At 48.8% G+C, this 13,375-nt stretch overlaps 1 protein-coding gene across 1 annotated transcript in view; it reads left to right on the forward strand.

The window, feature by feature from the left end:
* slc6a17 (solute carrier family 6 member 17) overlaps nucleotides 1-13,375 on the forward strand; it is a 110,498-nt gene that overhangs the window by 81,424 nt on the left and 15,699 nt on the right. The window contains exons 6-7 of the mRNA XM_088000839.1: nucleotides 2,136-2,246; nucleotides 3,526-3,775. Coding sequence (XP_087856965.1) covers nucleotides 2,136-2,246; nucleotides 3,526-3,775 — 361 coding nt within the window. The remainder of the gene's footprint in view (nucleotides 1-2,135; nucleotides 2,247-3,525; nucleotides 3,776-13,375) is intronic.

The raw sequence follows: 13,375 nt of genomic DNA on the forward strand, positions 1-13,375 counted from the left end.
AGCTCCTTCCTCGCCTGCCTGTAATCCTGTAGAGCTGAGCTTGACCCTAGCTTCCCCCACTTTATGTAAGCTACCTTTTTCCTTTTGACGAGAAGCTCCACTGCTCTCGTCATCCAAGGTTCCTTTATCTTACCACTTCTTGCCTGTCTCAGAGGGACATATTTATTCATCACTCGCAACAACTGTTCCTTAAACAGTCTCCACATGTCTATAGTGCCTTTACCATGGAACAATTGCTCCCAATCCATGCTTCCTAACTCATGTCTATCGCATCATAATTTCCTCTTCCCCAATTAAATATCCTCCCATTTTGCCTAATCCTCTCCTTCTCTATAGCTATGTAGAATGTGAGACAGTTGTGGTCACTGTCACCAAAATGCTCTCCCACCTCAAGATCTGATACCTGCCCCGGCTCTTTTCCGAGCACCAAGTCTAGAATGGCCTCTCCCCTCGTCGGCCTGTCAACGTACTGAGTTAGGAAACCCTCCTGAACACACCTTACAAAAACAGCTCCATTCAAATCTTCTGCTCGAAGGAGGTTCCAATCAATATTGGGAAAGTTAAAGCCACCCATTACAACAACCCTACTACGTCCACACTTTTCCAAAATCTGCCGACCTATGCTTTCTTCCATCTCCCTGCTGCTATTGGGGGGCCTGTAGTAAACCCCTAAAGAGGTGACTGCTCCCTTGCTGTTCCTAATTTCCACCCATACTGACTCGGTAGGCAGATATTCCTCGACAATGGAAGCTTCTGTAGCTGTGATACCCTCTCTGATTAGTAGTGCTACACCCCCTCCTCTTTTTCCCCCCTCCCTATTCTTTTTAAATGCTCTAAACCCTGGAACATCCAGCAACCATTCCTGCCCCTGAGAAACCCATGTCTCTGTTATGGCCACAACATCATAGCATCAGGTACTGATCCATGCTCTAAGTTCATCACTTTTATTCCTGATACCCCTTGCGTTAAAGCAAACACATTTTAACTGATCCCTTGGTTCCTTCCCACTAGCTGGTCTACCTCTTGCTATTGCCTCATCTGCATCAACTCTCACCTCCGGTATAGCTCAGGTTCCCACCCCCCTGCCATACTAGTTTAAACCCTCTCGAACTACTCGAGCAAACCTTCCACCCAGGACATTGGTCCCCTTCCAGTTCAGATGCAACCCATCCTTCTTGTACAGGTCCCACTTTCCCCAGAAGGCATCCCAATTATCTACATATCTGAAGCCCTCCCTCCTACACCAACTGCGCAGCCACATGTTAAGCTGCGCCCGCTCCCTGTTTCTCACCTCGCTAACTCGTGGCACCGGTAGTAAACTAGAGAACACTACTCTGTTCGTCCTGCTTTGCAGCTTCCATCCTAACTCCCTGAAATCACTTTTTATATCCTCGATCCTTTTCCTGGCTATATCATTAGTGCCAATATGTAACATGATTTCTGGCTGTTCGCCCTCCCCTTTTAGAACCTTATGCACCCAATCGGATACATCCCGGACCCTGGCACCAGGGAGGCAACATACTTTCTGGGAATCCCAATCCTGACCACAAAATCTCCTGTCGATTCCCCTAACTATCGAGTCCCCGACCACGAGTACTTTTCTATTCTGCCCCCTTCCCTTCTTTGCCACAGTGTCAGGCTCAGTGCCAGAGAACTGACTGCTATGGCTTTCCTCTGGTAGGTCATCCCCCCCAGCAGGATCCAAAACGGTATACTTATTGCTGAGGGGAATGTCCACAGGGGATCTCTGCACTGTCTGTCTGTCCCCTTTTCTCCCCCTAACTGTAACCCATTTATCCTTGTCCTGAGCCTTAGGAGTGACCAACTCCCGGTAACTCCTCTCAATTACCCCCTCAGCCTCCCGAATGATCCGTAGTTCATCCAGCTCCAGCTCCAATTCCCTAACATGGTTTTCAAGGAGCTGGAGTTGGGTGCACTTCCCGCAGATGTAGCCAGCGGAGAGTGTGCCATGTCTCCCACCTGCCACATTCTGCAGGAGGAGCAAGCAACTGCCCCAGCATCCATACCCGACTTATCTGAACACCCACTCAGTACTAAAGTTGCTATAAAATTAATAACAAACTTATATTCAATAGAGGAATATGATTCCAAGTATTTGTTTGTATTCTTTTTAGGTGATGTATTTCAGTTCTCTTTTTCCATATGTCGTTCTGATTTGCTTCCTGGTTCGAAGTCTGCTTCTCAGAGGCTCGATTGATGGAATTCTTCACATGTTCACTCCTAAGGTACTGAACGTCTAGCAGCACAGTCTGTCAGTCAAATGGGTGCAGCTGGCTGGAGCAGGGTGCAGTGGAGCAGACTAAGCTGTTTGATAGGGACTCCTGGACAGGCCAATTCCATTAGCCTTGACAGGAGAGGAAAATCTTTTAGTTTGTTATGTTTTAAACTTAATTTTAATTTAAAGAACTAGCTTTTCCATTCCTGGAATTGTTCATTGCTAAGGTCCAGCTGCAGAGAGATCATGTGACTAGATTATTTAATGCAGAGTGAATTCATGCTTGAGAAATGTGTTCAAATTTTGTCAATATAACCACAGGAATTTAAATTCAATTAAATAATCTTGAATTAAAAGTCTGCATTCACAATGGAGACATAGAAATTATCCAATTGTTCTAAAAAAACGTCCGATTTACTGATTCCACTCATAGCTGGCTTGGCCTACATGTGATTCCAGAGCCGCAGTAATGTGGTTGATTCATAACTGCCTTCTGATGTCTAATATCGAGCCATGGAGCTGTATTCAAGAAACAGCTCACCACCCACCATCTCAAGGGCAGTTAAGATGGGCAGTAAATGCTGTCCCAGCTAGTGAGGCCCACAGCCTATGAATGAATTTCTCAAAATTTCTGCTTTTGGTAAAGTTGATTCTTCAAAAAAGAAATTTATTAATTTTTGTAGTAGGAACAAACAAAGGGGTTTCAACCTGGAAATTTAATTAAAGGATAAGAACCGTTGGATTATGCCCCCTTCGGAATTGGCTGTTGAATTTGACCCTGATGGATTATTTTTTAGTCTTTTTACATATTTTGTGTGTAATTGATACATTCCTAATTGTTTCTTGTTTGATGAATTCAGTCACTATCTGAAAGCAACTTCTACGTGTGGTGTATAAATATTATCTACATGCCGCATTAGATGGGCTTCGGGCTCACGATTATCATTTCCTTCCTTCTTTATCTGATTTTAAAGTCGAAACTGCCATCTTGCTGAGATCAGTTAACCCGGTTCCAACTGCCAGTCACATCTGAAACTTTGATGTGACCCAAGCCCTATCCCCTATCCCCCGTCCCCCACCCTGACTTCAGGCCCTGTCCCCTGCCCTGACCACAGACCCTGTCCCGCACAATGACAATGAGACTGGCTTATTTTTGTTCCTGAAGAAGGTTACATCCTAGCGTTGTCTTCTCCACCTCCTGATGCTGCTTGGCTTGCTGTGTTCTTCCAGCCTCCAGCTTGTCTAACTTGTTTTTGCATATAGCTCTCTCTTTTTTTGTTGTTTTACAGTTGGAGAAGATGATGGAAGCTCAGGTATGGAGGGAAGCTGCTACACAAGTATTCTTTGCTCTTGGACTCGGGTTTGGAGGAGTCATCGCATTCTCAAGTTACAACAAGAAAGATAACAACTGTCATTTTGATGCAGCCCTTGTTGCTTTTATCAATTTCTTCACCTCTGTTCTGGCAACACTTGTGGTATTCGCAGTCCTCGGATTCAAAGCTAATGTGATGAATGAGAAATGCGTCATAACGTACGTTTGTCAGATGTTTATTGAATAATCTGTGTATAGAAAAATAGAATGAAACCCAGAGCAGTGATGATGATCAGAGCATTGTGATCTATGAATCACTCAATGAAATGCTTTATTTCCATGAGCACTACTTAATGATGTGGATATAAGGAGTGAGATCAGGCAGTGTGCTCAAAGATATGATTGTGAACTGTGGTATCGGAATAGTTGGGTTACTTTGTGGAACAGAGTAAACACAGCTGTGCTCATTGAGAATTCCCAGATGTTTGTTGGTATAGGAAGTGTTCCAACTGATTGAGGTTAAGCAACCCTACACCAGGCACAATGGGACTTGAGTTTCTCTTGACACTGTGTGTGACTGCACTTCATTTCTTTAGAATTATTAATGACTGTACTAAAAATACTGAAAACTAGAGACCTTTGCCAACTATTGATGGTGAGTTATACAAAAAAGGAATCAAATTACCCAAATGTCATAAGATGTTGGTGGGTTTGACCATCATCAACCAACGAGGGATGAGCCTTTTGTGTCAAGTAGCATGTTTTTACCCAAATAGAGTCATAGAGATGTACAGCATGGAAACAGACCATTCGGTCCAACCTGTCCATGCCGACCAGATATCCCAACCCAATCTAGTCCCACATGCCAACAGCCAGCCCATATCTCTCCAAACCCTTCCTATTCATATACCCATCCAAATGCCTCTTAAATGTTGCAATTGTACCAACCTCCACCACATCCTCTGGCAGCTCATTCCATATACGTACCATCCTCTGCGTGAAAACGTTGCCCCTTAGGTCTCTTTTATATCTTTCCCCTTTCACCCTAAACCTATGCCCTCTAGTTCTGGACTCCCCAACCCCAGGGAAAAGACTTTGTCTACTTATCCTAACCATGCCCCTCATAATTTTGTAAACCTCTAAAAGGTCACCCCTCAGCCTCAGACGCTCCAAGGAAAACAGCCCCAGCCTGTTCAGCCTCTCCCTGTAGCTCAAATCCTCCAACCCTGGCAACATCCTTGTAAATCTTTTCTGAACCCTTTCAAGTTTCACAACATCTTTCCGATAGGAAGGAGACCAGAATTGCATGTAATATTCCAACAGTGGCCTAACCAATGTCCTGTACAGCCGCAACATGACCTCCCAACTCCTGTACTCAATACTCTGACCAATAAAGGAAAGCATACCAAACGCCTTCTTCACTATCCTATCTACCTGCGACTCCACTTTCAAGGAGCTATGAACCTGCACTACAATGGCTCTTTGTTCAGCAACACTCCCTCGGACCTTACCGTCAAGTGTATAAGTCCTGCTAAGATTTCCTTTCCCAAAATGCAGCACCTCGCATTTATCTGAATTAAACTCCATCTACCACGTCTCAGCCCTTTGGCCCATCTGGTCCAGATCCTGTTGTAATCTGAGGTAACCCTCTTCGCTGTCCACTACACCTCCAATTTTGGTGTCATTTGCAAACATACTAACTGTACCTGTTATGCTCACATCCAAATCATTTTTGTAAATGACAAAAAGTAGAGGGCCCAGCATCAATCCTCGTGGCACTCCACTGGTCACAGGGCACCAGTCTGTAAAACAACCCTCCACCACCACCATCTGTCTTCTACCTTTGAGCCAGTTCTGTATCCAAATGGGTAGTTCTCCCTGTATTCCATGAGATCTAACCTTGCTAATCAGTCTCCCATGGGGAACCTTGTCGAACGTCTTACTGAAGTCCATATAGATCACATCTACCACTCTGCCCTCATCAATCTTCTTTGTTACTTCTTCAAAAAACTCAATCAAGTTTGTGAGACATGATTTTCCACGCACAAAGCCATGTTGACTATCCCGAATCAGTCCTTGTCTTTCCAAATACATGTACATCCTGTCCCTCAGGATTCCCTCCATCAACTTGCCCACTACTGAGGTAAAGCTCACCGGTCTATAGTTCCCTGGCTTGTCTTTACCACTCTTCTTAAACAGTGGCACCACGTTTGCCAACCTCCAGTCTTCCAGCACCTCACCTGTGACTATTGATGAAATAAATATCTCAGCAAGAAGCCCACCAATTACTTCTCTAGCTTCCCACAGAGTTCTTGGGTACACCTGATCAGGTTCTGGGGATTTATCCACCTTTAACCATTTCAAGACATCCAGCACTTCCTCCTCTGTAATCTGGACATTTTGCAAGATGTCACCATCTATTTCCCTACAGTCTATATCTTCCATATCCATTTCCACAGTAAATACTGATGCAAAATATTCATTTAGTATCTCCCCCATTTTCTGTGGCTCCACACAAAAGCTCCCTGTTGATCTTTGAGGGGCCCTATTCTCTCCCTAGTTACCCTTTTGTCCTTAATATATTTGTAAAAACCCCTTGGATTCTCCTTAATTCTGTATGCCAAAGCTATCTCATGACCCCGTTTTGCCCTCCTGATTTCCCTCTTAAGTATACTCCTACTTCCTTTATACTCTTCTAAGGATTCACTCGATCTATCCTGTCTATACCTGACATGTGCTTCCTTCTTTTTCTTAACCAAACCCTCTATTTCTTTAGTCGTCCAGCATTCCCTGTACCTACCAGCCTTCCCTTTCACCCTGACAGAATATACTTTCTCTGATTCTTGTAATCTCATTTCTGAAGGCTTCCCATTTTCCAGCTGTCCCTTTACCTGTGAACATCTGCCTCCAATCAACTTTTGAAAATTCTTGCCCAATACCGTCAAAATTGGCCTTTCTCCAATTTAGAACTTCAACTTTTAGATCTGATCTATCCTTTTCCATCACTATTTTAAAACAAATAGAATTATGGTCGTTGGCCCCAAAGTGCTCCCCCACTGACACCTCATTTTCTGGGTCTGTAGATTGTGAAGGAGCAAAATTGGCCTTTGCAGTGATATGTACTTCTTGTCAGATATGGGAGTTTAAAGAGAGTTTAAGGGTTACTGCGAATTATATCTGCCATAAATGCTGTTGGATGCGAATCTTATCAGATCGATTGGATTGGTTGGAGAGACAGATAGAAGCGATGAGGAATTTGCAACAGCAGCAGTATGTGATGGATGGCAGTTATAAGACAATAGACAATAGGTGCAGGAGTAGGCCATTCTGCCCTTCGAGCCAGCACCACCATTCATTATGATCATGGCTGATCATCCTCAATCAGTATCCTGTTCCTGCCTTATCCCCATAACCGAGCTGAAAATGTGTTGCTGGAAAAGCGCAGCAGGTCAGGCAGCATCCAAGGAACAGGAGAATCGACGTTTCAGGCATAAGCCCTTCTTCAGGAATGAGGAAAGTGTGTCCAGCAGGCTAAGATAAAAGGTAGGGAGGAAGGACTTGGGGGAGGGGCGTTGGAAATGTGATAGGTGGAAGGAGGTCAAGGTGAGGGTGATAGGCCGGAGTGGGGTGGGGGCGGAGAGGTCAGGAAGAAGATTGCAGGTTAGGAAGGCAGTGCTGAGTTCGAGGGATTTGACTGAGACAAGGTGGGGGGAGGGGAAATGAGGAAACTGGAGAAATCTGAGTTCATCCCTTGTGGTTGGAGGGTTCCTAGGCGGAAGATGAAGTGCTCTTCCTCCAACCGTCGTGTTGCTATGGTCTGGCGATGGAGGAGTCCAAGGACCTACATGTCCTTGATGGAGTGGGAGGGGGAGTTGAAGTGTTGAGCCACGGGGTGGTTGGGTTGGTTGGTCTGGGTGTCCCAGAGATGTTCTCTGAAACGTTCTGCAAGTAGGCGGCCTGTCTCCCCAATATAGAGGAGGCCACATCGGGTGCAGCGGATGCAATAGATGATGTGTGTGGAGGTGCAGGTGAATTTGTGGCGAATATGGAAGTATCCCTTGGGGCCTTGGAGGGAAGTGAGGGGGGAGGTGTGGGCGCAAGTTTTGCATTTCTTGCGGTTGCATGGGAAGGTGCTGGGAGTGGAGGTTGGGTTGGTGGACGAGGGAGTCACAGAGGGAGTGGTCTTTTCGGAAAGCTGATAGAGGAGGGGAGGGAAATATATCCCTGGTGGTGGGGTCCGTTTGGAGGTGGCGGTAAAGACGGCGGATGATACGCTGTACATGGAGGTTGGTGGGGTGGTAGGTGAGGACCAGTGGGGTTCTGTCCTGGTGGTGGTTGGAGGGGCGGGGCTCAAGGGCGGAGGAGCGGGAAGTGGAGGAGATGCGGTGGAGGGCATCGTTGACCACGTCTGGGGGGAAATTGCGGTCTTTGAAGAGGGAGGCCATCTGGGTTGTACGGTATTAGAACTGGTCCTCCAGGGATTAGATGCGGCGGAGATGAAGGAATTGGGAATATGGGATGGCGTTTTTACAGGGGGCAAGGTGGGAGGAGGTGTAGTCTAGGTAGCTGTGGGAGTCAGTCGGTTTATAGTAAATGTCCGTGTTGATTTGGTTGCCCGAGATAGAAATAGAAAGGTCGAGGAAGGGGAGGGAGGAGTCTGAGATGGTCCAGGTGAATTTGAGGTCGGGGTGGAAGGTGTTGGTAAGGTGGATGAACTGTTCAACCTCCTCGTGGGAGCACGAGGCAGCGCCGATACAGTCATCGATGTAGCGGAGGAAAAGATGGGGGGTGGTGCCAGTGTAGCTGTGGAAGATGGACTGTTCCACATATCCTACGAAGAGGCAGGCATAGCTGGGGCCCATGCGGATGCCCATGGCTACTCTTTTGGTTTGGAGGAAGTGGGAGGATTGGAAAGAGAAGTTGTTCAGGGTGAGGACCAGTTCAGTCAGTCGAAGGAGGGTGTCAGTGGAAGGGTACTGGTTGGTACGGCGGGAAAGGAAGAAGCGGAGGGCTTTGAGTCCTTCGTGATGGGGGATGGAGGTGTACAGGGACTGGATGTCCATGGTGAAGATAAGGCGTTGGGGACCGGGGAAGCGAAAATCATGGAGGCGGTGGAGGGCGTGGGTGGTGTCCCGAACGTAGGTGGGGAGTTCTTGGACTAAGGGGGACAGGACCGTGTCGAGGTAGGCAGAGATGAGTTCAGTGGGGCAGGAGCAGGCTGAGACAATGGGTCGGCCGGGGCAGTCAGGTTTGTGGATTTTGGGCAGGAGGTAGAAACGGGCGGTGCGGGGCTGTGGGACTATGAGGTTGGAGGCGGTGGATGGGAGATCCCCTGAGTTGATGAGGTTATGGATGGTCTGGGAGATGATGGTTTGGTGGTGGGATGTGGGGTCATGGTCGAGGGGGCAGTAGAGAAGGTGTCCACGAGCTGGCGTTTAGCCTCAGCGGTGTAAAGGTCGGTGCGCCAAACTACTACCACGCCTCCCTTGTCTGCCGGTTTGATATCCCCATAACCCTTGATTCCACTATCCTTATGAGGGCTATCCGACTCTTTCTTGTAAGTATCCAGAGACTTGGCCTCCACAGCCTTCTGGGGCAGAGCATTCCACACACCCACCACTCTCTGGGTGAAGAAGTTCTCAACTCTGTTCTAAATGGCCTACCCCTTATTTTTAAACTGTGTCCTCTGGTTCGGGGACAGGAAGGGGGGAAAGTCTCAGATACAGTCACATGTATGGGTTAACTCCAAGAAGGGTAAGACAGGAACGCAGCTAGTGCAGGAGTCTTTTGTGGATATACCCATTTCAAACAGTTATGCTGTTTTGGAAAATGTAGGGGGTGATGGATTCTCAGGGGAACGTAGCACGAACAGCCAGGTTTCTGGTATTGAGATTGGCTCTAATGCAACGAGGGGTACGTCGGCTTCCAAGAGATCAATTGTGTTAGGGGATTCTATAGTTAGAGGTACAGACAGATGTTTCTGTGGCCAGCAGAGAAAAAGCAGAATGGTGTGTTGTTTCCCTGGTGCCAGGATCAAGGATGTCTCAGAGAAAGTGCAGAATGTTCTCACGGGGGAGAGGGGCTTAGCAGGAGGTCATTGTCCACATTGGAACCAATGACGTAGGAAGGGAAACGGTTGAGATTCTGAAAGGAGATTACAGAGAGTTAAGCAGAAATTTAAAAAGGAGGTCCTCAAGGGTAGTAATATCTGGATTACTCCCAGTGCTACGAGCTAGTGAGGGCTGGAATAGGAGGAAAGAGCAGATGAATGCATGGCTGAGGAGCTGGTGTATGGCAGAAGGATTTACATTTTTGGATCATTGGAATCTCTTTTGGGGTAGAAGTGACCTGTACAAAGGACGGATTGCACCTAAATTGGAAGGGGACTAATATACTGGCAGGGAAATTTGCGAGAACTGCTCGGGTGGATTTAAACGAGGGACCCAGGGAGATAGTGAGGAAAGAGATCGATCTGAGATGGGTACAGCTGAGAAGTGAGTCAGACAGTCAGGACAGGCAGGGACAAGGTAGGACTAATAAATTAAACTGCATTTATTTCAATGCAAGGGGCCTAACAGGGAACATAGAACAGTACAGCACAGAACAGGCCCTTCAGCCCACGATATTGTGCCGACCACTGATCCTCATGTATGCACCCTCAAATTTCTATGACCATATGCATGTCCAGGAGTCTCTTAAATGTCCCCAATGACCCTGCCTCCACAACTGCTGCTGGCAACGCATTCCATGCTCTCACAACTCTGTGCATAAAGAACCCACCTCTGACATCCACTCTATACTTTCCTCCAACCAGCTTAAAACTATGACCCCTCGTCTTAGTCATTTCTGCCCTGGGAAATAGTCTCTGGCTATCGACTCTATCTATGCCTCTCATTATCTTGTACACCTCAATTAGGTCCCCTCTTCTCCTCCTTTTTGTCTAATGAAAAACGTCCGGGCTCAGTCAACCTCTCCTCATAAGATAAGTCCTCCAGTCCAGGCAGCATCCTGATAAACCTCCTCTGAACCCTCTCCAAAGCATCCACATCTTTCTTATAATAGGGCGACCGGAATTGGATGCAGTATTCCAAGTGCGGTCTAACCAAAGTTTTATAGAGCTGCAACAAGATCTCACGACTCTTAAACTCAATCCACCTGTTAATGAAAGCCAAAACACCATATGCTTTCTTAACAACCCTGTCCACTTGGGTGGCCATTTTAAGGGATCTATGTACCTGCACACCAAAATCCCTCTGTTCCTCCACACTGCCAAGAATCCTATCCTTAATCCTGTACTCAGCTTTCAAATTCGACCTTCCAAAATGCATCACCTCGCATTTATCCAGGTTGAACTCCATCTGCCACCTCTCAGCCCATCTCTGCATCCTGTCAATGTCCCGCTGCAGCCTACAACAGCCCTCTATACTGTCAACGACACCTCCAACCTTTGTGTCATCTGCAAACTTGCTGACCCATCCTTCAATCCCCTCATCCAAGTCATTAATAAAAATTACAAACAGTAGAGGCCCAAGGACAGAGCCCTGTGGAACACCACTCACCACAGACTTCCAGGCAGAATATTTTCCTTCTACTACCACTCGCTGTCTTCTGTTGGCCAGCCAGTTCTGTATCCAGACAGCTAAGTTCCCCTGAATCCCATTCCTCCTGACCTTCTGAATAAGCCTACCATGGGGAACCTTATCAAATACCTTGCTGAAGTCCATATACACCACATCCACAGGACTGGCAGTTTAATGTTCCAGAATACAAATGCTACAGGAGGATAGAAAAAGGGGCGTGAGGAGAGGGAGTGGTGTTTATGATATAGCATTACTACTGTACTTAGGGAGGATATTTCTGGGAATATATCCAGGGAAGTTATTTGGCTGAAACCAAGAAATAAGAAAGGGATGATCACCTTTTTTAGATTAGATTAGATTACTTACAGTGTAGAAACAGGCCCTTTGGCCCAACAAGTCCACACCGACCCGCCGAAGCGCACCCATCCAGACCCATTCCCCTATATTTACCCCTGCACCTAACACTATGGGCAATTTAGCATGGCCAATTCACCTAACCTGCACATTTTTCGACTGTGGGAGGATACCGGAGCACCCGGAGGAAACCCACGCAGACACGGGGAGAATGTGCAAACTCTACACAGTCAGTCGCCTGAGTCAGGAATTGAACCCGGGTCTCTGGCGCTGTGAGGCAGCAGTGTGTGCCACCGTGCCGCCCACTATTGGGATTGTATTATAGAGCCCCCCCAATAGTCAGAGGGAAATTGAAAAAACTTGTAAGGAGATCTGTGTGTGGGGGGTGGGGAGGGGGGGGGAGGGGTTGTGTGCGGGGGTGGGGAGGGGGAGGAGGGGGGTGGGGAGGGGTTGTGTGCGGGGGGTGGGGTGGGGTTGTGTGCGGGGGTGGGGAGGGGGAGGAGGGGGGTGGAGAGGGGTTGTGTGCGGGGGTGGGGAGGGGGAGGAGGGGGTGGAGAGGGGTTGTGTGTGGGGGTGGGGAGGGGGAGGAGGGGGTGAGAGGGGTTGTGTGCAGGGGTGGGGAGGGGGTGGAGTTGTGTGCGGGGGTGGGGAGGGGGGGTGGAGGGGGGTGGGGCAGGGGGAGGGGGTGGAGGGGGTGGAGCAGGGGGTGGAGCAGGGGGTGTGGAGGGGGTGGGGCAGGGGGAGGGGTGGAGGGGGTGGGGCAGGGGGAGGGGTGGAGGGGGTGGGGCAGGGGGAGGGGTGGAGGGGGATGGGGCGGGGGGTGGGAAGGGGTTGTGTGTGGGGGTGGAGGGGGATGGGGTTGTGTGTGGGGGTGGGGAGGGGTTGTGTGTGGGGGTGGGGAGAGGGGGGTGGGGAGGGGTTGTGTAGGGGGGTGGGGAGGGGTTGTGTAGGGGGGTGGGGAGGGTTGTGTGTGTGGGGGTGGGGAGGGGTTGTGTGTGGGGTTGGGGTGGGGGGGATGGGAGGGGTTGTGTGTGGGGATGGGGAGGGGGGGATGGGGAGGAGGGGTGTGGGGGTGGGGAGGGGGGATGTGAGGGGGTGGAGGGGTGTGGGGAGGGGTTGTGTGCGGGGGGTGGAGGGGTGTGGGGAGGGGTTGTGTGTGGGGGTGGGGAGCGATTGGAGGGGGGTGGGGTGGGGGTGGAGTGGGGTGGTGCGGGGGTGGGGAGGGGGTGGAGTGGGGTGGTGAGGGGTTGTGTGTGGGGGTGAGGGAGTGGGGGGGAGGGGTTGTGTGTGGGGGTGGGGAGTGTGTGGAGGGGGGTGGGGAGGGGGTGTAAGGGGCGTGTAGGGGGGGTTGGGCAGGGGGAGGTGGGGGGTGGGCCGGATTACCAGATTACCAGATTACCAGATTACCAGATTACCAAATTCCAGATTACCACTATCATATGGGTGAAGAAAACTATCCACACACCCCTTCTAATCCTACACAGAACACCACAGCGCAGTACAGGCCCTCGGCCCTCGATGTTGCGCCGACTTGTGGAACCAATCTTAAGCCCATCTAACCTATACTATTCCATTATCATCCATATGTTTATACAATGACCAGTTAAATACTCTTAAAAGTTGGAGAGTCTGCTACTGTTGCAAGACAGAGTGTTCCATGCCCCTACATCTCTGAGTAAAGAAACTACTTCTGACATCTGTCCTATATCTATCACCCCTCAATTTAAAGCAGTGGCCCCCAAAACAGATCCTTGCAGGATACCACTAGTAACTCCAGGATGAACATTTCTCATCGACCACCACCCTCTGTCTTCTTTCAGCGAGCCAATTTCTGATCCAAACCATTAAATCACCTTCAATCCCATGCCTCTATATTTTGTGCAATAGCCTACC

This window comes from Chiloscyllium plagiosum, unplaced genomic scaffold (genome assembly GCF_037043375.1).
Source record: "Chiloscyllium plagiosum isolate Xiang-an unplaced genomic scaffold, Cpla_swu_hap1 HiC_scaffold_26, whole genome shotgun sequence".
Classification (NCBI taxonomy): domain Eukaryota; kingdom Metazoa; phylum Chordata; class Chondrichthyes; order Orectolobiformes; family Hemiscylliidae; genus Chiloscyllium; species Chiloscyllium plagiosum.